At 45.1% G+C, this 27,096-nt stretch overlaps 1 protein-coding gene across 1 annotated transcript in view; it reads left to right on the top strand.

Moving 5' to 3' along the window:
* The first annotated feature begins 517 nt into the window (after positions 1–517).
* MICALL2 (MICAL like 2) overlaps positions 518–27,096 on the top strand; it is a 106,801-nt gene continuing 80,222 nt past the window's right edge. Inside the window, exons 1-2 of the mRNA XM_063934587.1 lie at positions 518–734; positions 6,866–7,009. Of these exons, the coding sequence (XP_063790657.1) occupies positions 6,867–7,009 (143 nt within the window). The 5' untranslated portion in view covers positions 518–734; position 6,866. The remainder of the gene's footprint in view (positions 735–6,865; positions 7,010–27,096) is intronic.

The raw sequence follows: 27,096 nt of genomic DNA, 5'->3' as shown, positions 1-27,096 counted from the left end.
TAGGAAAAGGGGCGTGGCCACGCCCCCCCTTTACACGCGGCCACGCCCCTTTTCCGGATTTGTACCGATTTTTCTGTGTAAATGTTGGAGGGTATGCATACTGAGGCCCCACACAAACACACACCGACACTCATACTGAGGCACGCACACATTGACACTCATACTGAGGCACACACACACTCATACTGACACGCACACATTGACACTCATACTGAGACTCACACTGAGCCATGCAGCCACTGAGACTTCCACAGCTTCCTCATATTGCTGCCCTGCCACCTGTACTGACTGACTGCCTGCGTTCGAGTCCTCCTCCTCCTCCTCCCGCCTCCCAGAGACAAGAGTTCCATCATTCCTCTCTCCCTCCCTGCATAGACTCTGAAACCCCGCCCGCTCTCCTTCTGTCAGCGGCAATAACGCTTATGTCCCCGCCCTCACAACATCCAGCACGCTGATCGCTAGCCCCGCCCTCTCCACAAGCCCCGCCCAACACAATCATTTGCTCCATTACAGTGCGCGCTTAGCCCCGCCCCTCTGCCCCGGGCCACTCCTCTCCCGTAGTGTGATCTCCCAGGGCTGCGAGTTGGAAGCGAGTAAAAGCGACATCTTTATCTTCGGGACACAGACAGCTAAGCCGCCCGCCTGCGCTGCGGGCATATGGAGGAGACAGCCGCACGTATACACTAAGGGGGCAGCCTTACCCGCCGGGCTCACTGACTGCAGCAATCACAAAAGTAAGGTGCTATATACTGTACCTCTGTCACTGTATGCCTGCTGCTGCTGCGGAGATCTGAGTGACGCGTTACATGCCGGTAGTGTACACTGCGCTCTGTACATGGGTCACTGCTATGCAGACACGTCCGCCAACAGCTTCGCCTGTCATTGATTGATTTGCAAGATGCATTCTTGAAAAAAGTACATCTGTATATAATGATTGCTGTAGATCCTTTTAAATTATATGTGTGTGTTTCTCTCTATGTATATCTCTGTCTATCTCAAATACTATATGCTTTGCATTGTTGTCCTGCTTGAGAAATGCTAGAGGCTTTCATACCACACTGGAGTTATGCGGGCACCTGGATCCCCTGCGCCTGTGAAGGATATAACTGTTGGCATTCTGCTGTCCCCCAGCACATTCCCTGTGTAGTGCGGTAGGCACTGTGTGCTGCGGAGACACTACTCTATAATGACCTACAGTCTGTTAAGGAGCAAAGATCATAACATGCATTTTATACTAGTCTGCTTTCTGTCTTGTTTTGCTGTGGTCACAGTATGAGTTATGTGTGACAGATGCCATTGGTAAGAAACTGAGAAGTAGGACAAGTTAGGTTGGGGAGCTTCAGTTCACCTCTTGAGGTTCACAATACATGTAGACTAATCACCGCCATGTGATAGGATCAGGGATAAAAATGTTCTTATCTCCCAATTTGCAGCGAGTCTGTGAGTTTGTTGTCTCCTGTGTTTGTTTTACTTTGTCTTGACTTGTTATGACACATTTCCACAGCTAGGTCTTATAACCAGCTTACGGTCATTAGGTCGACAAGACTTAAGACCCATACACACTTGCCGATAAAATGAGCGACGTCGCTCATTTCCCCCCTCCCTGAGCGACGTCGCTCATTTTATCGGCAAGTGTGTATGCCGCCAGCGATGACCGATGCGCGGCCCCGCGGGTCGGCAACGATCGTCGCTGTCGGTAGGGCATGCATGCAGGATCTGGACAGTCGTCCACGACCTGCATGCAGGGCTGGCGGAGGCGTGACGTCACTGAGCGATATGAGTGGTCATATCCCTCAGTGTGCACAGGCGGCTGCCAACTGGCCGGCCCGGGAGGGGGAAACATTAGATGATGTCGCTCACAGAGCGACATCGTCTAATGTGTATGGACCTTTAAGTCGACCATTATTTGTCAGCATGCACTAGGTCGACATGAGCTTTTCACACTTTTTTTCATTTTTTGAACTTTTTCATACTTTATGATCCATGTGGACTACAATTGGGAACGGTAACCTGTGTTGAGCGCAGCGGTAACGGAGCGAGGCACCTTGCCCGAAGCATGGCGAGCAAAACGAGCCATGCGAGTGGACACGGTGCACTAATTGGAGTTCTCCGTCACTTTACAAAGAAAACGACACCAAAAAAAGTAAAAAAACTCATGTCGACCTAATGACTATGTCGGCCTAGTGCATGTCGACCAACAGTGGTCGGATAAATGACTGTTGACCTAAGTCTTGTCGACCTGATGACCCATACCCTTATAACCACTGCTATAAGGTTGTACTTGCTGTACATAACGCAAGTACAACCACGGTGGCACAGTGGCTAGCATTGCTTACTCTCAGCGCGGGAGAGTCATGGTTTCCATTCTGAACAGGAACCAATCTGTGTACGGAGACGCAAACTGAGACCCGCCCCGTAAAAGTTGCAACAGGCCTGCGTTTGAATCGCCAACCCCCCCCCATTACCTCCCACAAATGATCCTTGTCTGTCAACCACTCTGCGTCAAATTTCTCAGTATGCCCGCCATCTCTAATTCATCACTGCATGTGTACAGTGCGACTCGTATTCAGGCACGGTAGTAAAAAATAACTCAGATCCACAAACATCAGCACTCTGCCCACCTCTGAATCATACCCAGAGTCCATAGACATACTAGTAGGTTAATTGGGTAGTGACCAAAAGGACTCTACCATATGTGCATCGGGATCCGGTCTAAAGATCGACAGTGTCAAGGTCGACAGGGTTTCTAGGTCGACATGTGCTAGGTCGACAGGTCTAAGGGTTGACATGAGTTTTTCACATTTTTTTTCTTTTTTTGAATTTTTTCCTACTTAACGATCCACGTGGACTACGATTGGAACGGTAAAGTGTGCCGAGCGAAGCGGTAGCGGAGCGAAGGCACCATGCCCGAAGCATGGCGAGCGAAGCGAGCCATGCGAGGGGACGCGGTGCACTAATTTGGGATCCCGGTCACTCTACGAAGAAAACGACACCAAAAAAATAAAAAATCCTCATGTCGACCTTTAGACCTGTCGACCTAGCACATGTCGACCTTCCGTCCATGTCGACCTAGTGACTGTCGACCTATAGTGGTTGACCTAAACATTGTCGACCTAGACACTGTCGATTTAATGAACCACACCCGTGTGCATCATACAGGTCGCTGTATAATTGGATGATAATGCAGACCTATTTACATGTGGTTACTGGCATTAAAATGGTAGTCAAGCATATGAATTGTACCCAGTGGCTGTGAGGCCTTAATCTCTAACAACATTATTTACTGGACCGTGATATAAATGTATTATACAGATGCGTCCTCATACATCTAGCCTCAATACGCCACTCAGCGCCAAATGCCTGGCGTGAGTGAGCGGCCAGGTGCCATGAGACTCTGCTAATGTTGGGCATCTTAGTTGCAATGCATTGCGGCTAGGACGCACGAGGAGACTGTGCTGATGAATTAGATATATGACATTTGTATGTTTTGTGTGACTGAGCAGAACGTAACTTGTATTGGAATAAAGCTGCAGCTGCTACATTGTAGCACTTTGTGTGCAGATTCAGAGACTCAGTCGCAGACAGATATACAAGTGTCATCCTATATCAGCACAGTCTCTTTGTGCGTCCTATTTGCATTGTGTTGTGACATAGGTGTCTATTTACTAAGCCTTGGATGGAGATATAAACGCTGGAGATAAAGTACCAGCCAATCAGCTCCTAACTGTCATTTTTCACACCCAGCCTGTGGCATGTCAGTTAGGAGGTGATTGGCTGGTACTTTATCTCCAGTGACTTTATCTCCATCCAAGGCTTAGTAAATAGACCTCTTAGACAAAAAAAGCACCTGGCGCTAGACGATTATCATGTGACCTGGCGTGCCAAGAGGGTTTGTTTGGCATGATTGCAGAAAAGATGTATGAGGACATATCTGTATTTGTTGCTTTGTTTGACCTGTTAAATGATATGTACCCATGTGTGGCTGTACAGAAAGAAGACGCTGACCTCAGAGTAGTCCTCAGTAGGTCATCGAGGACCATACTGGAACCTGTCCTGGGACAGACAAGAGCATCTGGAATCTGTTGGGTTCAGTATGATGTCCCGACAGCCAGAATACCGGCAGCGAGTGCAGCGTGTCTCCTCGCGGGCTCGCTATGCTCGCCGCGCTTCTGGGCCGGTAGATACCTTCAATCGCCACAGTGTTATATTCCCTATTCGATGGTGGCTTGGACCACCCACACGAGTGGGGATTCCAGACGGCGGACAGGATTCCGACTGCCGGTATTACACCGGGTGTCAGGATTCCGGCGTCGGTATTGTCACAACCGGAATCCCGACAGCTGGCATAATGAATGCCTCCCTATCTGTTCTATAGATTGACACATACTTGGTGATAACATCATTCTGCCGATGGTTGATCAACTGGAACTTTATCTAATATAGAAACACAACTGACTGAATGGAGCTTGAGAAACTTGAGCCTAGTGACAGTGACATATATGTGACATATATAGCCTAGTGACAGGGTTGAGTTTATTTTGTTTTATTGCCTTTACATTTGTTTTGTGTGTGTACAGCAAGATATCGTGGACATCCAACAATAAAGTCGCTCCTATTGAGCTCCAAATCTCCGTCAGCCGCCAAAAACAATCGTCGTACTGTGCATTCATGGAATCTTCCCGGGAAATGTCAGTTTGCTTTGGTTTGCCAGATAATAATTGTGCTGTGTGCTCTTCACACAGGACTTTACCCAAATTTGTGATTTCAGTTATTATGGGGTCTATTTACTAAGCCTTGGATGGAGATAAAGTACCAGCCAATCAGCTCCTAGCTTTCATTTTTCAAACCCAACCTGTGACATGGCAGCTAGGAGCTGATTGGCTGGTACTTTATCTCCATCCAAGGCTTAGTAACTGGAAACCTATGGGCCTAATTCAAGGTTGATTTGCAAAGCAACATTTTCCTCTAATGGGCAAAACCATGTGCACTGCAGGGGGTGGGGGCGGAGATATAACATGCAGAGAGAGTTAGATTTGGGGGGGTTATTTTGTTTCTGTGCAGGGTAAATACTGGCTGCTTTATTTTTACACTGCAATTTAGATTTCAGTTTGAACACTCCACATCTAACTCTCTCTGCACATGGTCGCTCAGTGTGTATGCACTGAGCGATTTTCAGCACAGCGATGTCAGCGATCATCGCTGTGCATACACGCTGGACAAAACGCCCAGTGTGTATGCGCCTTTAGATTTGGGTGGGGTGTGTTCAAACGAAAATCTAAATTGCAGTGTAAAAATAAAGCAGCCAGTGTTTACCCTGCACAGAAACAAAATAACCCACCCAAATCTAACTCTCTCTGCACATGTTATATCTGCCCCACCTGCAGTGCACATGGTTTTGCCCATTAGAGGAAAATTGTTTTGCAATCAACCCTGAATTAGGGCCTTATGTCTCCATATGCTCATCATCAGTTGTTCTCTCACCTATTCTAATAGAAATGGTGAAAGTGGATTTTGCAAACTTTAGTTTGTCGGCTTAATTGCAGTTGTCGCAACAACTTTTTCTTTTTTGTATAGTGATTAAAGATCAGTAACAAGAATTCATTCACTCACTTACATTACCACCAGGAGGTCTCCCCTGTCACACATTCCCAGTTCTCTTGCCGATTGCATTTGTCGCCATAATAGATGCACTTAGGCTACGTTGAGTTCTGCAGTTGGTGCTTACTTTGTCGCAGTACCAACTCTGAGTCATTTTCTTTGGAAGGTAGAATCCAGGACCAAGGCTGCAATTCTGTAATGACAGATTTGTGACCTGCGCCAAATGTTACAGTTGGGAATATGTGCATTGGCAGGTGTGGCTAGGAAGGATATTGTGGATTTTATTACGTGATTTCAAGCATTGGCACAATCAATCACCAGCTTTTAATTGCCCAGAATACATACGGTGTACTCTGGCAATAAAGACCAGTTTACTTGTCCTAGCTGCCACGTTCAATGTTCTAGAACGTCCCCTGGGATTGTGGTGCGTGCAGAAGTGTGCCTATAGTAGCGTATTATTATTGATGTCTGAGGACTGGTGACGGAGTCTAATGTTTCTTGGCTGACTTACTGGGAAATGGCCTCATTGATGGTGCTGTTCTGGTAGGTAGGTGGACGCTGGTGGCTGCTTTGTTTTAGTATTGAGGTAAATGGCATTCGTAGCCACTGCATGGCCGTACAGCATCACGGTGAAGAGGCCGCCAAGAAAGTCACTTTTTTATTTTTTGTCTGTAAATTTTTTGGAGTTTCTTTTTAATAGCAATAAATACCTGTACAAAAGCAGGTTGTAGGCAAGGTTTCTATTCATTATTAAAACCCTTCAGGTCAAGAGAAAGGTGAGATAACACCTGCCAATAACCTTCAAGGATTGTGCCAGAGGAAGACTCGGCTGCCGGCTCCCCGTCACAACTGGGCGGGCATTTAAATGTGCCCGCCCAGTTGAGAAGTAATTCACCAGCGGTCCCTGCAGCAAGTGACCGCCCGTACACACAGCCAGATGTGCCCATAGGTCTTCAGATATATCGTCCGTCAGCTGTGCTACACAGCTGGCGCAGTATGTCTGTGAACAACGTAGTTCAGACATATCGGGGGTACACACCCGCCAACCATCGCGATATATCGGCCAGTGTGTACCCAGCATTAGCCATCTGCACTGTGACTGCCCAAGCAGAAAGCTTGCACATGGAGCTAATCTACCTATCGGTCACCTTTCCTCTGTATGTGTTTCTTCATGAGAATTTTTAGTTGTTTTTAAAATGAATAATTTTAAAGTATTTTATTTTCTCTGACTTTATTTTTCTGTTTCTTTCTTTGGGATAATCATTAGGATGGCTGCTATTAAGGCTCTCCAACAGTGGTGCAAGCAACAATGCGATGGCTATCGGGATGTCAGCATCACCAATATGACAACATCGTTCCGAGACGGGCTGGCGTTTTGTGCCATACTACACAAACACCGGCCTGACCTCATGTAAGTATTTCCATAGAATTCTATAGCAAACTCCTACGAGGGGCAGATGTATGAAGCAGTGATAAGAGTGAAGTGTGCCAGTGGAGAAGTGTTCCACGGCAACCAATCAGCTGCTGCGTATAATGTTACAGAAAGCACTTGATAAATGTTTACTTCAAAGCTGATTGGTTGCCGTATTGCACTTCTCCACTCTTATTCACTGCTTCATACATCTATCCCCTAAGTGTGGTATTGGTGGAAGGTCTTGGCTGGCACATCTCTAATCGTGGAGCCAGCGAAGGAATTGCTGTTTCCTTGTATGCATATGATACAGGCCTATCACCTGAGTCTCCCAGGGTATATCATTTTGAAAGCGAGGAGTTGTACTGTCTTTTGAGGAAGTGCGCAGGATGGCACAAGTTTAGTAAGTCAATAACTTGGAGATGTATCAAGCCTTGGATAGAGATAAAGTGAAGAAGTTGCTCAAAGTAACCAATCAGATTCTGTCATTTATCTAGCACAGGTTTTGAAATTACAGTTTTAAGCTGATTGGTTGCTTTGAGCAGCCACTCTCTCCAAGGCTTGGTGCATCTCTCCTATACGAGCTTAGTGGCTAGAATTTTCAGACATGGGCAAGAGGGGGTAGCTTTCCTTCGGCTACAGTAGAGACAGATGGGGAATAATGATGGACAATATTTTGTGTCTGCATAGCTTTAGCCCAGTGTTGTGCTGTTGATATGTTAGTGTGGTTGAAATGTTTCCTAGCGCTGATCTTGGTTTAATTTTTGATTGGTGTGTTAATATAACTGTTCTTTACTGTTGTTATACACCCTATACGTTCTGCACAAGTGTCTGCGGCCCGTAGTGTTTCGGCTGCGTTCCTGTGTTGCTGACTGAAGCTCGGCTACTGGCATAAGAAAATGCTGAAATGAGCCTCTTTTTGTGGTCAGAGAAATTGGGGACTGATTATCAATGTGTTTTAAAGTTGCTCCAGCCAATCCGCTCCCAACTGTCGTTTGTTTGCAAATGACAGTTAGGAGCTGATTGGCTGAAGCACCATTTATCATGTACAAAGAGTTTTAAAACTCGTTGCGTATGATAAAACTTATTGACAAATCAGACCCTTAGGGTTGTATTCAATAAGAGTCGGAAGCTTCTGACTGATTTAGGTCGGAAGGGGTTCTGTCCTATTTAATAGCGGCTGGTTTTTTTCCCCCCGACTTGTCGACTTGTCAGAAAACGCGTGGATCGGCGGAATCTCAATCTGACTTAAAAAAAAGTCGGATTGAGGAGATGAGATGGGGGAGCGGGGTGAGGCAGGGAGAGAGAGCGCTTACCGGCGGGCACGGCTCCTTCTACGGCTCCCTCCAGCGGCTCCTTCTACAGCTCCCTCCAGCGGCTCTTTCCACGGCTCCCTCCAGCAGCTCCCTGTGAAATCACACAGGGGGAGCTTCTGACAGTAGCAGCAGGGACAGGGCACAGGGAATGGCCAAATCCGACAGTTGTGTTTGGCCTCTCATTGAATACGGCATGTCGGATCGATTCTAACAAATGCATGTCGCAATGGATCCGACTCTTATTGAATACACCCCTTAGTTTTCTAGGGGCACTCCTCTCTGTAGAGGAAGTTTGTCCTGTTTGACTTCTAACATGACATGTATTAGGCAAGAGGTGGAGCACTCTCTTATTTCACCAATGCTGGCAATACCTGTATTTAGCCTGCCTTAATGTTTTTGGCTTTACAAACATTTCAATTAATTGTATCAAGAAAAAAAAAACATGTTTATAGTCTCATTTTACTACCGTATTTTCTGTATGTAAAAGTTTTCATTTAATAATAATTGTTTACTTGCGCAAATGTACGCCGTTCAGTGAAATACCGAGAACCTGTTTCATCATCCTATTTGGAGATTTAATTTTTCCCAAAAAGTGGATGTGTTTGCTTCTAAGCCCAAATAAACGTAGCATTCATGAAAATCTGGATGACTGCTGGACCGAGGGATGAAATTATAACCACTGTGGGTGTGTTGGTAATATTGGAAAATGTGTAATAGAGCAGTGTGAATGCATCCACGCCTATGACATGTTTTCCAGTAACTGGTGTGAGGACCACAATGCATCCATTTATGTTCTGCCCAAATATGTTCTGTGTTCAACTGAAATGTGGTAGCTGGACAGGCAGAGACTGAAAAGCGTAATTGCAAGGCTGTGTATTCATTCTCTATTTTTATATGTATGTAGCACTGTAATTTTATTATACATGTAATCAGATGATTCACTTTCAAAATCAATAAACAAAAATAGAGAATTGGTAAGTCTGAATTGAGGGGCAGATGTATTAACCTGGAGAAGGCATGAGGAAGTGATAAACCAGTGATATGTGCAAGGTGATAAAGGCACCAGCCAATCAGCTCCAATATGTAAATTAACAGTTAGGATCTGATTGGCTGGTGCCTTTTTTCACCTTGCACATATCACTGGTTTATCACTTCCTTATGTCTTCTCCAGGTTAATACATCTGCCCGTTAGTTCCATCATGGCCGGGAGGTTATCCTAATTGAGAATAAGATGGCCTGTAAAATATTGTTCTACATTGTTATGGCTGAAGTATTTTTTTATTTATTAACTTTTTTTCCCACATTCTGGGTGGAGCTAGTGCTCATATATTAGTTGTATTGCTTTGTTCACTGTAGCGTTGCGTGACCCTGTTATGGGGTGCTGGCTGCGTATTTGTGGTATAGATCCTTAAACTTCCTACTTTTTCTGCAACATGGGTTAACCGATAAAGCAATGCTGCTGAACACTGATGTCTCCTCCTTATTAGTTATATGTAAACTTATTTGGCAGTGCATATGAAATGACTGGGTTGCATGCAAAGTGGCTGTGGTTGCGGGTAGCCACAAAAGCTGTATTCACTACCTTATGCTAATGCCAGTATCCGTATAATGCGGGGGATCAAGTGCAAGCGGACACCTGTGCCACCCATTGACTTTGCTCCGGCCGCCACAGCTGTCATCATACGTTCCTGCACGTGGACCAGCCCCAAGGCTTGGTACAAGAGAACAGTCAGACACAGGCTTCCCTTCCCAGTATGCATGATATTACCTATGGGTTGCAGGACTGCAACTCTCCCTTCCCCCTCACTGTGTCAGTGAGCCAGATGCAGTGCATGACTGCACTGGCTACACTGTGACTTCCTATTGGTAGTCCTACCTGCCAGTCTCGGGCACACAAGGCAGTCCCACTGGGAGCTGTTTCCACCCTCTGGGACTGCCAGACCGGGCTATGATAGGCAGAGAGCTGGGATGCGGTCAAGATCCCGACGGACGGGATCCCGGTGGTCGGAATACGACACCGGAATCCCGACCGCCACAATCCCGACATATTCTCCCTCCGTGGGTGTCCACGACACCCATAGAGGGAGAATAAATGATTGTGCTGAGCGGATTGTGCTGTCGGGATTCCGGTGTCGGTATTCCGACCGGCAAGATCCCGTCCAGCGGGATTTCGTACTGATCCCAGAGATCTGGCTTCCTGTAGGAAGCCACTCTGCCTTTCGTGCAACCCAATCCGGCTACTATGGGCTGTAGCCAATGCAGTCCACAAAAGCCGGGGCTTTGTGCATGAGCATTCGCACCGCGACGTCTGCATTTGTGCCGGTCCTGGAACCTACTGGATCCATTGCGCAGATGCCAGGACCCGGGGCTCCATGTCTCCTCTCCTCTTCGGGCTGGGGGTAGTGCTAGCCCCCCTACTTAAAGTAAGTAGGCGCCGCCACTGTTTTTATGACATGCCCATGACACACTCACAAGTAAAGATGGTTGCGTACAATCACATTGTGACCCCTACACCCCTTCCCAGTTCACGCCCCGAAAAGCCCTTTTTCACAGAAAAAGACTGATCAAGAATAGGACAGACATATGCAAAGATGTGTAAATACACTTCTACGCACACACTGCATGCAGCGGAGATCCGTGCAACTGAGAATCAGCCCCTTAGTGTCGTTTTTCTACTTAATTTTCTTTTGATGGATATGGGAGTGTTACAGATGATAGTGCAAGGGTTTGTTGCAACATCTCATTGTTTATTCCCTGTCTACCCTCTCGGCCCTATCTGCAGTACAGCATGTAGTGAATAGAGGAGTTCCAGAGGGACCAGATTCTTTAAGTCTCTTCTGCAGTCTCTATTTTGCTGACCGGGAGCTGCCGTGAGAAACTTTTAAAATCTTACTCTAATGGCAATCTAATGTTTATTTCATTCAGATAAGCATTGTATGGCAAATCTTTAACTATCCAACGCTGCGTAATATCAGCAGGAATGTAAAGGTCGGTTATCTGCCTAACGTGTTGGCAGCTGATAAACCGTAATGTGTATCGCTGCATTAATGTTGGCTAGTGTGTGACCTTTCCTACGATTATCGGCAGTCTTCACATGCGTCTCACTCGTACTGCGCATGTTCCGCCATGGTTTTGTGCTGGCAGTTGCAGAGATGATTTATAAGTGATTAACAGTCAGGGAATGTTTGGGGGAGGTAACTGGGAGGGTCAGCAAAAGGGCAGGTGTGTCACGTCCGTGTTGGGGGTGTGTTTGAGTTTGGGATCCCATACTCCGCTGCAATGTTTCCGGCGTCTTGCTTCCTGCGGCCATGCTGCACGACTGATCTGCATCTTTGCACGCTGCCAGTGGGCAACTCAATACAAATTCAGGCAGCAGCGACATTTGCATATTTTTGAATAACCGCTGCGTACAAATTCGCACCTGCAAATGCATTTAAACATGTCTCTGAATCGGGCCCTTTGTAACTAATCACACATGCGCCAATATCACACGTGTGTGTCCAAACTTTGGACCCTATTCAGTAAGGATTGTAAATTCTGCTAAACAGCAGATTTTGTGATCCTGTTGCTCGCATGCTGGGGCCCACCCATTGCGATCACGCTAAAATTGTGGATGGCTCCTGCCGGCGCAGCCTGGCTGCAACGGCAGGAGGCCTGCCGTCATCTTTTTCATCGGAGCGGCTGTGCGTGACATCACTCAGCCGCCCTGATAACGCCGCTGAAAATGCCCCCCATTTCGGAAGCTGCCGCCCCCTGTAACGCTTCATCTCCGCATTAGAAACACGAGCGTTGCCGCCTTGCGAACACCGCTGCCTGTCAAACAGGCAGAGGCGTACGCATTTACTGCGGGTCACCGGCAGTAAGTGCGGATGCATGGCCAGGATGAACGCAGAAATTCCGGTTGGATCGCGATCCAACCTGAATTAGGCCACTAGTGCAATACGAATATAAAAATAAAAAAGAGCGCTGTATGAATGAGGCAGTAACTTAGGTGTAACAAACGCACACAGTATTACAAAACAAATAAAACAATAATAAATGCTGTTTATAGCTCCAGTGGTGAGAGGACTGCTGGAGGTGTAAAACACAGTCCCATTTTAGTCGCAAGGATTTAGCCGCTTTACGCATCAAACCCGGTGCATTTGGACGCGAGTAATAAGTAATGTAGTTGTCCCCGATTGACAAAACAATTGAAATCCCCTCTAAAGGGGGGTACTCACGGGAGAGATGTGTGCTGAGCGATCTTAACACAGACCGCTCAGCACACATCTCTCTCCCCGCTCAGCACAGCGCGATGTGCTGAGCGAGGGGGAAAGCCGACGGGGAGCCGCTCACTTCACACAACGGTGAAGTGAGCGACCCGCTAGATTGAGCCTGCATGCAGGCTCAATCTAGCACCGGCGATAGCGATGCGCGGGGCCGCGCATCGCTATCGCTGGGGGGTATACACACGGCAGATCCGTGCTTAAAATCTAAGCAATCTAGCAAGATTGCTTAGATTTTAAGCACGGATCTCTCCGTGTGTACCCCCCTTAAGATTTCAGAAAGGTGTTTGTTTTGTGTACACACAGAAGGACTATGTACTTTGCTCAGGATAGATTTCTCTTTTAAGGCTTAGGATCAAGATTACTGATAGAAGCGTCAGGACTCCAGGAATATAAGGTTTCACTCTTAAGCCCAGTACTCACGGGCCGATCAAGGAGAGATGCGTGCTGAGCGAACCGCTCAGCACACATCTCTCCTGCCGCTCAGCACAGCGCGATCTGTGCTGAGCGTGCGGGGGGAGACGGGGGGGCCGCTCACTTCACCCAGCGGGTGAGGTGAGCGACCCGCTAGATTGGCCTGCATGCAGGCCAATCTAGCAGCGGCGATAGCGATGTGCGGGGCCGCGCATCGCTATCGCCGAGGGGGCTACACACGGAGCGATCCTGCCGATATTCTAAGCAATCTAGTCAGATTGCTTAGAATATCGCTCCGTGAGTACCCCCCTTTATGGGCTAAATGTGTAAAGTGTCACGAATGAACCATGAGCTTGAAAAATGTCTCTTCACAAATGTCTCTTCAGAAGTAGTAGCGTGAATTATTGGTGCACCACAGGTGTGATAGATGCAAAGCCTCTGCCTTATAGCTTTTCACTAAGGACACAATATTCCAAATGTAATAGAGTGAGAGTTTCAGTAAGTGAGAGATTTGGTAAGGGTTTTTCAGTTTTTTTTTAAAAGTGGCAATCATTTACACTGCAAAACCAGGTTGATCTTGCTGTGTAAATGATTGCCACTTTAAAAAACAACAACTGCAAAACCTTACCAAATCTCTCACTTTTTGAAACTCTCACTCTATTACATTTGGCCCGATATGTTACATCGGGTTGGGGACGCTTTACCGGCGGACAGGATCCCGGCGGTCAGCATTCCAACGCCGGGATCCCGGCCTCAGAATGCCTGTGGTGAGGGCGAGCGCAACAAAGCCCCTTGCGGGCTCGGTGTTGATCTGTGCTCGTCACAGGTTCTATTCCCACTCTGTTGGTGTTGTGGACACCCACGTGTGGAAATATTCTCTTCTAGTCGGCATGCCGACTGTCAGTAATTTCAGTGTGCGGGATGCAGACGTCTCCTGACCGTCTGTCACATAACTACGTCCCGTTACATCTACCTCTCTGCACATGTGTGGGCATCAGTGTAAGTTATTGTGCTGATGTGTTCTCCGTTTATGCTCACTCTGGTGTAACCTTAATGGTTTAAAGCAGGCATGTCCAAACTGCGGCCCTCCAGCTGTTGTGAAACTACATATACCAGCATGCCTTGACACAGTTTTGGGGTCAGAGAATGCAAAAGCTGTGTCAGGGCATGCTGGGATGTGTAGTTTCTCAACAGCTGGAGGGACGCAGTTTGGACAGGCCTGGTTTAAAGACTCAATGGGCGATATTCAATGGATATATTACGCCCGATCTCTCAATTAAAGTGATGGGAGATCGCGGAGCAATATTCAATTGACCCCCATTATTGCCCCTATTGTGCCCATAGCCGTCTAGTTTAGACGCGTAAAAGAGCTAAACCCTACTAAAGTCATGGGCGCAATCGCAAAAAGTCCCATTTGGGCGCCCAAACTGGTCACTTTTTGTGCATTTCATCTTGCCTCCCCTGGGGGTAGTGAGCTGAAATGCTGATGTCACGCCCGTTGGCTGCAACATTTGAATAGCTGCCGACGGCCGGGAGTGGGTGGCAACATTTCAATTCTGCCCAATAAATGTAAATCTCAAGATGCAGAATGCTACTTACCTGTAGTCTAGCCCAGCCCTCATTGGTCCTTCAAGAACTGTATAGGTCCAGTGACCTACAGGTGGAGTCTCCTATATCCGAATCGCTTGGGACCAGAAGTATTTTGGATCTTAAATTCTGGAGTTGTACGTATTTTGGAATATTTCCATACTATACCATGAAATGCATTTATGTTTCATGTACACCTTATACACACAGCTTGAAGGTAATTTTATACTATATTTTTGTGCATTAAACAAAATTAGTGTACATTGAACTATCAGAAACTTATTATTATTATTATTATTATTATTATCATCCTTTATTTATATGGCAGCATAAGGGTTCTGCAGTGCCTAGCAAGGTATGTCGGAACTAATTCCCGTTGCTCCAGTGTGTACCCAGCCAGAGTTGGGGCATCGACCACCCAACTACCCCTTTGAAATGGCCCCCAAAAAAAGAGAGAGAGTATTACAAGGCAAATTTAAAACCTCTCCAGGCTTGGAGCAATTGTTTTCAAGCATAACCAATTGTATTCCACCCACAACGACATATTCAGTTTTTTGTGAAATTCCTTTTTAAAGGTAATTTTTGAATGTTTCACAACATTTCATTCACTTTGTACATACTGTACTATCATCTCCTAATCTAAGCAAACATGTAGATGGAGTCTAGAGGCTTCTACAGTACCTGAAAGGGGTCAATTCACTTCAGTGCAGATTGAATAGTGCCGGGAACGAGCAATTCAGTTCGCTGTTATGTCGGAGAAGGCCGGGTCTCGTGAACTAAACAGGGTGTTTTGTCATGAGAACCGGTATTCTCCGACTTCAGTGCCTGGCGTGATGCTGTTTCGGCCGCGTTAATGGGAGAAAACAGCATTGCGCCAGTACTTTTTCGGAATTCTGCGGGATGCGAGAACAAATCTTCTCGTCGGGCATCACATTGCGATGAATTGAATGGCACCGGGAGCTAATGACTGGCACTATTCAATCCATGCTGAATAGAATTGCCCCTATGGAAACATAGAATTTGACGGTAGATAAGAACATTTTGGCCCATCCTCTTTAATCCTTTTGGTAACGTCAGCCCCATTTGTTCCTTAGTTCTTTGTAAGGATATTCTTATGCCAATGCCAAGTGTGTTTCAATTGCTCTACTGTCTTATCTACCACCTCTGATTGCTTTGCACAAGACAACATTTATGACTGTTCAACCAACTGCTCTCTGAGACTTATATGTAGGTATTGGCTTCAGTGCAGCCTAACAGTATTCTCAGAAGAAGGGTTTTCTATCAGCCATTCATACATAACCATTGTCATCTTTGCACTCTTAAATTAGATTTGGCATCCGGTTAACTTACCCATGCAAAAGTGTTGGTATCTGGACTTCAGAACATTGTGTTGCTGACTGGGTCGTATGAATAACAGTGGGATACTTTACCAACTAACTGTCTGTGAGTTATTTATTGTATTAGCTTCAGGTTGCACGGTTCTTGGCCATACATCTCTTACATGTGTACTGGGATAGAGATGTCCTTAGTGGATGGCTAATTAAACACGTGCGTGTCTTCCAATTGGACAGCAGAAGCCCCTGAGAAATGATTCTTCTGATATTCTTTGTATTTCCTTATCTTATTCCGGCATAAAACGCTGGCACCCACTGATCCTTTGTACGCCTTAGTCTGTATTATATCTTGGTCTACACAAACTTTATAAAGTGTTTGCTTTGTAGGTGTTCTGTTACTTGCCTTTGGCTGCAGTGAACCGGCGGTTGACCATTTCATCTGCCACGATACAAGATTGCTATTGCAGCAGGAATTATTTCACAAGCTTGTTCAGAGACAGACTGTAGCTTCGAGAATAAACCTTAGCCAGGTGCCTCTGTATATGCTCAGTGTGGATCTATACTTACACTCATTTTAATACTCATCAAAGTATTGAAGTAACTGGGGTATTAACACAGAAATCCTATAAATTGTTATTTTTTAGATATAAAGCATGGGACTAATCTATTTAGTTCTATTAACTTGAGTTTCTACAGTTTTGTAAAATTAATGTTTTTTTATAGAGCATCATCCCACCACTTCTTCAGTTCAGGCAGCTGAGTACCCCCCCCCATCCCACTACTTCTTCAATACAGGCAGCTGAGTCCCCCCCCCCCCCCCCACTGCTAGTGCAACCTCTGATGTAGGTTAGAAATCCGAGACTGCACTCTGTTGAGCTGCTGTGACTTGAGTAACCCTGCCTCTGGAATCTGGTGTAGGTCGTAAAGACAAAGGGGTATATTCAATTAGCAGACTTTTCCCGCGAAACGAAATTACAGTCTATTCAATTTTCCTGAAAAATTTATCGGTGATCATTTTTTCACTAATTTCACTTCACCTACTCTGAAGTAGGTGAAAAGTTGGGAAAAGTCACTATTTTAAGGTAAAAATGTTTGGATATGGTACAGAACTCCTGGGACACCCTCCTTAATGACTAAGTAATTAGGCATGTTGAGGTTTTTAATTATTTTTAATTGGCCAATAATGACATGTCATTTTTGGGGTGAAAAAGTACAAAGTGATGGAAATTGGGGTTCAAGGTATGGGACAGGTATATTGGGGTGCTTTATGAGTGGGACAGGTGTTTTTAGGCTTGCAGATGGGAGTAATTGGTCTGTTTCCACTTTTTTTTTAAAGTACCCTAAAATGACCCAAATATATACTTATACCCATTTTCATGTATCCCAAATTTAATGAGAGCATTTATTTTGCTCAAAAAAACTTGCTTTCTATAATTTTTTTGCATTTAAAAAAAAAATGCATATAACAGCCATTTCACACAATTTAAGTCCCCAAAAACTCTCTAATGTGATCTCTAATAAACTTCTCTTATGTTTTCCTATGTTAGTTTAGCATTTTTTGGGGTACAGGCTGATTTCCCCATTTTCACCTGCACTTTTCACTGCAAGAATTTTCAGGTGAAACCCGTTTGGAATTAAATAGGTCGAAAAACTGAGCGTTTTCGCTGCAATTTTCGCCCGATTACCGCGAAAAATTTTCGGGTGAAAAATTGCGGCGAATTTGCAGATAATTGAATACTCTAGAAGGTCTTTGAACTGGATCTATACCGGCTTTTAAGCACCTTTATATATAGAAAAAAGGGGGGTTCCAAGCGGCCAATGGTGTTTATATTGAATATAATTAAAATATATATACAATTTATTATAACAGGAGCAGAAAAACTGCACTCAGTGATACACAAATGGTATGCCTGGAACATGATCATCTCAATCTAGGGTAATTCTTTATAATTATTTTATCTGGTTATGTTGGAGAAAACATATACTGTCCATGTTTAGTTAATGTGGAATAATTCTTTGCTTCTTTCTGTCCTGTAAAATTACTCTGACCCAAAACATAAGTGAACTGTAGCCTGATACACCATGATCTTATTCTTATAAACAATATCAGAAATATACTCAAGGAAACAACCGTAAACTAATTACAAAGGAAGCGCTTAATTACAATTGAGCAATGGGTCAGAAAGCTCTGTGTCCCATCCAAAAAAGTAAGGCAGAACAGGCTAAGACAGAGGGTGTGTGCAAGGTCTGCCGGGCAGGAAACTATGAGATGTAGCATAAAACAACTCTAATGCAGTCTATTTTGGGTGGTGGGGTCCACAAGTCAGAAGGCCTTTCCTCCCACTCAGTATTTTTTCCTGTTATGCCAGAGAAAATACTCTGAAGCTGACTTGTTCTTCACTTCTAGTTGATATCACACAGCTGTGCGCTCAGACAAAAGAATCTGTTTATCAGATGTTCCCAAAGCTTCATGTTCTTTATACTCTATGTGGCCACTGAAGGGACATATGATTTATTTCTAACTCCCTACAGACCCCAGCGAGGGATAGACGCAGAAGCCGCCTGTGACGTTCACTCACTAACTGCGACTTGTTGGGGCAATTCCTGAATGTTTGTTTTCATTTCCTATTTTTTTTGCTATTATTATTTGAGAAGTTTTATTTTTTTATTTTTATGGCGGTGGCAGACTCCCATTATTTATGAGTTCTAGGCATTGTTCCCATCCATCTGTTTGAAAAGCTGATGTCCCTATAGAAGGAATCTAATTAGGCAGCGTTGATCATTTTCTGAGAATTACAATTTTGAGGGCCCAGGTCTTAGAAAGGTTGTTGGGACCATGTAAGTTCTTTATTTCCCCAAAACTACACTTCATGGAATTGCACTTTATGAAGCTTTTTTTTAATGTACGAATCCTCTGAGGAAGTCACTCAAGTGGTGAAACGCGTTTGATTATACAGATTGACTTCTGTATTTATTTATTTATGTATTTTTCACCTTTATTAATTTGTTCTTCAAATGTATTTACACTATTACTTACATTCTAACCCTATAGTACATATTTATATATTTATATCTTATTATCAATTACCTCCCATATAACTTCTGTATTCTATATTGCCTTCTTTCTGTCCAGTTTTTTTAATTTTACTTATTAAGCCTCCTGACACTCATTTTGGACTAGCAAACATTAAAGCACTATGGGGTATATGCAATTGCGGTCGAATTCCCGAAATTGTCGAATTTCGGGTCATTTTCGGCCAAAAAAAAAATTTGCCTATGCAATTCAGTGCTTTCCGACCAAAAAACGGACTTTCAAAATTCGACTTTTTGAAATTCGAATTTTTGCAAATTCGACTTTTCTGCAATGATACAAGTGCTGCAATTCGACCAAAGCATATTCAATTCAAGTTTGGAAATTCGACAGCAGTGCTTTTAGACAGCAAATTCGTCATTTTCAATCCGCCACACTTTGGAGGGTGAAAACAATAAAAAAAATTTTAAACATGTTTTTTTTGGTGTTTTTTTTTTTTAGGAATAGCATATCTATTTATATTAGAAGGGATTAGGTACTTTTTTTTTTTTTTTTTTTGGAGGCACAAATATTATTTATATATTTTTTAAAATATTTTTTTTTTTTTTTTTTATTGCTGGAACGGTAAAATCCTAAAAAAAAATGGCGTGGGGTCCCCCCTCCAAAGCATAACCAGCCTCGGGCTCTTCGAGCTGGTCCTGGTTCTAAAAATGCGGGGAAAAAATTGACAGGGGATCCCCCGTATTTTTAAAACCAGCACCGGGCTCTGCGCCTGGTGCTGGTGCCAAAAATACGGGGGACAAAAAGAGTAGGGTTCCCCCGTATTTTTAACACCAGCATCGGGCTCCAATAGCTGGACAGATAATGCCACAGCCGGGGGTCACTTTTATGCCGTGCCCTGCGGCCGTGGCATTAAATATCCAACTAGTCACCCCTGGCCGGGGTACCCTGGGGGAGTGGGGACCCCTTCAATCAAGGGGTCCCCCCCCCCCAGCCACCCAAGGGCCAGGGGTGAAGCCCGAGGCTGTCCCCCCCCATCCAATGGGCTGCGGATGGGGGGGGGCTGATAGCCTTTTGTGATCATGAAAAGATATTCTTTTTTCCAGCAGTACTACAAGTCCCAGCAAGCCTCCCCCGCAAGCTGGTACTTGGAGAACCACAAGTACCAGCATGCGGGAGAAAAACGGGCCCGCTGGTACCTGTAGTACTACTGGGGAAAAAATACCCAAATAAAAACAGGACACACACACCGTGACAGTAAAACTTTATTACACACTGCCGACACACACATACTTACCTATGTTCACACGCCGACATCGGTCTTCTTCTCCAAGTAGAATCCACGGATACCTGAAAAGAAAAGTTCAATATACTCACCTCAGCCATGGTCCAGAGATACATCCACGTACTTGGCAAAATAACAAATCGCAAATACCCGACCACCGGACTGAAAGGGGTCCCATGCTGACACATGAGACCCCTTTCCACGAATGAGACCTGTCAGTGACAGCTGTCACAGAAAGGTCTCTAAAGCCAATCAGGAAGCGCAACTTCGTTGCGCTCACCTGATTGGCTGTGCGCTGTCTGTGCTGTGACAGCGCTTTGCAAAGCCGCTCCATTATATTCAATGGTGGGAACTTAGCGGCTAGCGGTGAGGTCACCCACCGGTCAGCGGCTGACCGCGGGTAACCCCCCCGCTAGCCGCTAAATTCCCACCATTGAAACTAATGGAGCGGCTTTGCGATGCGCTGTCACAGCACAGACAGCGCACAGCCAATCAGGTGAGCGCCACGGAAGTAGCGCTTCCTGATTGGCTGAAGGGACTTCAGTGACAGGAGTCACGTGATGTCCCGGCATTCGGGAGAAAGGGGTCTGATGTGTCAGCATGGGACCCCTTTCAGTCCGGTATGGAGCGGGTGTTCGGTTTGTTTTTTTAACAAGTTCGTGGATTATCTCTGGACGTGGATGTACCTCTGGACGCTGGAAGGTGAGTATAATTTTTTCACAGGTACCCTCGGATCGTCGGAGACCGTGGCAGTCGGCGTGTCAACATAGGTAAGTATGTGTGTGTCGGTAGTGTGTAATAAAGTTTTACTATCAAGGTGTCTGTGTCCTGTTTTTATTTGGGTATTTTTTTTCCAGTAGTACTACAGGTACCAGCGGGCCCGTTTTTCTCCCGCATGCTGGTACTTGTGGTTCTCCAAGTACCAGCTTGCGGGGGAGGCTTGCTGGGACTTGTAGTACTACTGGAAAAAACAATATCTTTTTATTATCACAAAAGGCTATCAGCCCCCCCATCCGCAGCCCATTGGATGGGGGGGGACAGCCTCGGGCTTCACCCCTGGCCCTTGGGTGGCTGGGGGGGGGGACCCCTTGATTGTAGGGGTCCCCACTCCCCCAGGGTACCCCGGCCAGGGGTGACTAGTTGGGTAGTTAATGCCACGGCCGCAGGGCACGGCATAAAAGTGACCCCCGGCTGTGGCATTATCTGTCCAGCTAGTGGAGCCCGATGCTGGTGTTAAAAATACGGGGGACCCCTACTCTTTTTGTCCCCCGTATTTTTGGCACCAGGCGCAGAGCCCGGTGCTGGTTTTAAAAATACGGGGGATCCCTACCCAATTTTTCCCCGCATTTTTAGAACCAGGACCAGCTCGAAGAGCCCGAGGCTGGTTATGCTTTGGAGGGGGACCCCACGCCATTTTTTTTTCCGGGTTTTTCCCGTTTTTCCCCGTTTTTTAAAATCGCGGCAAAATCCGCCAAATCGGCCGATTTTCGCCCGCGGGTCTGTCGAATCCGTTTTTCATTGAATATGGTGAATTCCGGCAGCCACCTGCCGGAATTCACCTGTCGAATTGAGTCGAATTAAAAAACGGCGAAAAATTGCCGCGATTCGCCGTGAATTGCATATACCCCTATATCTACAAGCCATCTATGTTACCAAATACACCTGACACCCCTGTACTCTCTGTATAGAAACAGATTTTTTTGGGATGTTCAGTACTTGGGTCTGTTCTTCCCCTACAGAGCTAAATTGCCTTGGGTGCTGATTGGTCCTTGTTCTGGAATTGCCAGTACACACCTGGCAGGAAGGTGGTGGCATTTGTGGTCTGTGTGCTGTTTGTGTTGTGTCTGCCAGCAATGATGTGGCAGGGACTGGTTTAGCAAAAACGTGATGGGAAATTTGTTTCTTAGCAGCAAATAAGGAAAAACCATCTGTGTGTAAATATAATGATGTAATCTTTCCATAAGTGGCTTATAAAAGCATTCAACTCCTTGAAGTTGTTCCTATATTGTAGAATAAAAATAAATGTATCTGGAAATGTTTACTCAATCAACAGTAAATACCACAGATCTATTTAAGCTTTTTCTTAATTGCTAATAATAATAATAATAATAATAAAAACCCAGCATATAGCTAATTTAAAAAAACGGTATTCATTCATTTGTTTATTTATGCCTGATTTAAGCCCCGTTGCAATGTTTTTTCTTTAGAGGTAATGCATTTAATTGATTGGAGTACACCTGTGTACAGTTACCTGCTTTTTGATCATTTTGAAATGATACAGCGTTCTGTAAGACACCCCACAGTTGGCTTCATTCATTTCTATACAAGAGCTTCATCATGAAGATCAAATAACATTTCAAAGCAAATCCCTGAAGCGCACCAATCAGGTGAAGGTTACAAATTTTCTAAATCTTTTACTGTCTCCAGAACACTGTCAAGTCCATCATAGATACTGTGAATTTTGTCTAAAAAGATTCCTCCTTGAAACTCGAGCAATGTATTTTTTAGTGCAAAATGGGTGAAAATTGCAAAGCATTGTGGTAAAGACTTACCCAAACAGACCTATTTTTGTACCTATTTAGTGGGATAAAATTACTCGTCCACACGTACAGTAGCTCCCAGCAGTATCTATGTGGCATCCACATCTGCTGCTGCAGGGCTCCAAGGCCGGAGTCCGGACACCACTCAGGAGACCGGCGCCGAAACACAGACAGCCGACACCCCGAAGGTAAGTATCACAGTTCGCCTTTTTGTTAGGGGTGGGGGTTATGGTTAGGCACTGGGGAGGGGGGATAAGGCCTAGCCACCACCCCTCGAAAGGGTTAGCCCTAGCCGCCACCCCGGAGGGTTAGCCGTAGCCACCACCCCCGGAGAGTTAGGGTAGGTGCTGGAGGAGGGTAGAAATACTTACCCCCTCCGATGTCGGGATCTTCAATGTCGGGATGACGCTGTTGGTCATGTGACCGCTAGCATCCCGACCGCCAGGTTGCCATACCGAACCCCTCAATAGGACTCCACATAAGGGACTAGTAGTTCTCTCTTCACTCCATCACTTTCTGGAGCTTTGTGATACATACAGTACAGATGTGTTCTCAGACGTCTTGCTTTAATAGGCAACACAATGGGAGATGCCTGCTGTGAGTGAGCAGACTGGACCCATGCAACTCCGTTAGCTTCGGGCCTGACTAGAAGGGCTGTTTAACGTGCAGGGAGGCTAGATGTATGAGAACACATCTGTATGTTAGAAGGTTGTATTCACTCATTTTGCTTTTTTATTTTTTTATAGACCCTGTTTACGTTTGTGGTTTTAATAAATAAACCTTTCTGGAATGTTTGTGGCTTTTTGTTTTTCCCTGCTGTAAAACTGAATTTAAATGTTCTAATTATGGTTGCGGAATCGCCAGCCTTTTCACAGTGTTCCCTGCACCCAGAACATACAACTGAGCTGCTGCTGCTGCACTCTCTGTGCACAAGTGGTCGATCATTGATGATAACTCTGCAAAGCTAATGGCATTATTTTCTTGGATGTCTAGTGCAAAAATGTACGGCTGGCTACAAAGTTGAGAAAAAAAACTGGGCATTCATATAGGTTTTAATACACCTTGCGAATCGCTGCGAAGGCCGCCACTCTGTAGGCTGAATGACCCATCGGTTGCATTGACACGTGGATATTGTTTGAGGCCACAATCTGGCTGCCACAATATGTACTGTATGTGTTGCTGCTTGTGTGTAACAAAGTGTGTAGCACAGCAATACCTGTACTTGGCTAAATCAATATAATGACCCTAGTTAAGTATAAACCCAATAATGCATGTAATGTATGCCCTTTGAAGCGGACTGGACTTACTCACGCCTACGTTAACCTGCGCTAAGTACGGAAGTTAAACACAAAGGCTTTTATTAATAAAATCATGCAAGCTGGACACATGTTGTAACCCTTAGCACCCAAACAGATTATATTTCATTAATCTCACCGCATAAGGCTAAGAATGGATCTTTGCTTGCAATAGATTGCAGCATTTGTCTGTGCACCATGTCATTAAATACACCTCCGTAGATTTCTAGTGTCTTTAAAGATTCTGTAACATTAAAAAAAGAATTTAAACATTTTTTTGTTACCATGGTAATGGACTGTCCAAGGATGCTTGGGTGTTACGTTGTGATGGCCTGAATGCAGCATGTAATATGGAGGATGTGAATGAAGTATGAGATACTGTCGCTGGGTTGTGTAGGAATATATGATGGCCTAATACCCTTATTATCAGGTAATGCTGCCCATTGTTGCGACGTCTGTGCATTGTGTGCGTGTCCTGTCTCATTAGCTGTGAGATCTTTATCTGTGGTGTTGAGGCCCTGTCACTCCTACATTGTGGCACTATCAATGGACACAGATTTGCAGGAAGCACCTGGATGGATGCTAAAGGATGGGACAATGCAATTTAATTCAGGCTGTGACTTTCTTCTCAGCTGGTAGCCTGGCTTCACAACCCCAGTGTGATTACACGGCTGGTGCGTAATGTGCTCTCTGCAGAACTCTGATATGACCTGGTGCGGCTCCCATGATTAATAATTCTGCTGTCGTCATGGTTTTTATAATGCAGGTTTTACAGATTTATATCCTTCCTTTTTTTTTATTGTTATTAAACTAATATTCCGAAGTTCACAAACGTATAAATAATTCCATTTTGTATCTTTGAACTACCCTGCTCCCATACATAGATGTGGTGCAGACTGTTTGCCTACTGTATGCAAGTGTAAGTTCAGTACTGAAAGCTTTTAATGACTGGGTGCTATACATCTACAATTTCTTGCCAATTGTCTGTTGTGGGTGATATTTTGTTTCTACATGTTCTGATAACGAGACGTATCTGGGTATATCTGCCTGCACACGCAAGTTTCATTTTAACCAAAGAAGCTTGGCTTTTTAGTTTTTTTATTATCCATTGTACTGTATGTTTCTTATGTTATATGTGTTTATCTAAAGGGGAAGACCAGTTGATTGCATATGATATTTACATGTACATGAATGCAGTACTATTTGCTATTGATTCAAGCCTTCATTTCATAATGGATTCTATTGTTTTGGAATTATGGGATTCAATAATGGGAAAACGGAGATGTGCAAACACTAGATGAGTGATCAGTGAATGTTGAATCTTGCAATGAGGCCTAGGCATTCGTCTATATGGCTATGCCCAGGGCTGACTCTGATGTCCAGAAGTCTATTCATGAAGCAGTGAAAAGAGTGGAGAAGTGAGCCAGTGGATAAGTTATCAATAGCAACCAATCAGCTGCTATGTATAATTTTATAGAATACGCTTGATAAATGTTACTTCAATGCTGATTGGTTGCCATGGGCAACTTTTCCACTGGCTCACTTCTCCACTCTTTTCAGTGCTTCATGGAGAGATCCCTGTGTGTTTAGGAGCATCAAGAGATTGTAGGCATAATAAGGGTTGGGATCATGGGAATAGCCCTTCACTGGCTCCCCTTCCCCTTCAGAATCCATTTCAAGCTTCTCACACTCACTTACAAAGCCCTAACCCACTCCTCTCCCAGTTACATCTCTGACTTTATCTCCCTTTACACTACCGCCTGTCCTCTTCGCTCTGCTAATGCACGCCGCCTCTCCTGCCTTCTGATTTTACCTCCTCCCACTTCTACCTCCAATATTTTGCACGTGCTGCTCCCTTTCTCTGGAATTCTCTACCTCTCCCCGTCAGACTCTCCACCTCTCTACAAAACTTCAAGCGGGCTCTCAAGACACACTTCTTCACCAAACCCAGCCGCCTCTCATCCTAAGCCTTCTGTGGCCCACACTCACTTTCTACCCCATCTGTGTCACCCCTGTCTGTGTGTCCCTCCCCTTTAGAATGTAAGCTCTCACGAGCAGGGTCCTCTTTTCTCATGTGCTTTTACGTCTCTTACTTAACTTATCTTCTTTTCAATTCTCCCTTTGATGGCAGCAAATCCTTCGGTTTTCTGTCACCCTGATACTTATTTCAGTGCTGTTTACTGACGCAGCTATGTTTATATACCCTGTACTTGTCTTGTATTGTTTTGAATTGTAATGGGCCCTACACACTGGGCGAGAATACTGAAAGATAGGAACGATCTCATTCATTAATGAATGAGATACTGTTCATAAACTTTCAGTGTGGAGGCACCAGCGATGAACGATGCGCGGCCCCGCGCTCGTTCATCGCTGGTGCCCCGTTGCTTGTGCATGCAGGCTAATATGGACGATCTCGTCCATATTTGCCTGCACTGCTATGGAGCCGGGTGACGGGGGGAGTGAAGAAACTTCACTGCCCCCTGCCGCCAGGTCGCCCGTCGGCCGTATCCGTCGTCGGGCAGCTCGACGGCGGATCGACAAATGTGTAGGGCCCATAAGTCACTGTCTTCGTGTCTTGCTCATTTGTTTACTCTGTAAATAAAGGATAATAATAATAAAATAATAACTACAGTTGGTGCAAGGTATGCCATTGCAATGGGGCCCAGTGGCTTATGGGGCCCTGGTCCCAGCTTCTATAGATGTCTACCAAGTTCTTGAAATTACCTGCTAAGGAACTGCGTCCGGCCAATTGTCTGAGCACGAAAACGGGGGACTCCACAGTGGTAGTCTTTCTCTCCCTCTCAGTAAAGCTCCACACTATGGTCCATCTCCCACAATCCTGTTTCATGCTCAGACACAGCTGAGCTAATCAGTAAACCCAGCACTGTCAGATAGTAGGCTTCTTCTTATTTAAAGCCTTTGTAAAACTGGGGGGTGGGGGTGGGAATTGAACCCTGAGATTAGGACTGTCCCAGAAAGGGACAGTGTGTCTGCATTAAGAAGATCTCCCCTCAAAATGG

The sequence above is a fragment of the Pseudophryne corroboree genome, chromosome 7 (assembly GCF_028390025.1).
Source record: "Pseudophryne corroboree isolate aPseCor3 chromosome 7, aPseCor3.hap2, whole genome shotgun sequence".
In the NCBI taxonomy this organism is placed as follows: Eukaryota; Metazoa; Chordata; class Amphibia; order Anura; family Myobatrachidae; genus Pseudophryne; species Pseudophryne corroboree.
The sequence above is the reverse complement of the archived record's forward strand: the minus strand, read 5'-3'. Positions and strand labels throughout refer to the sequence as shown.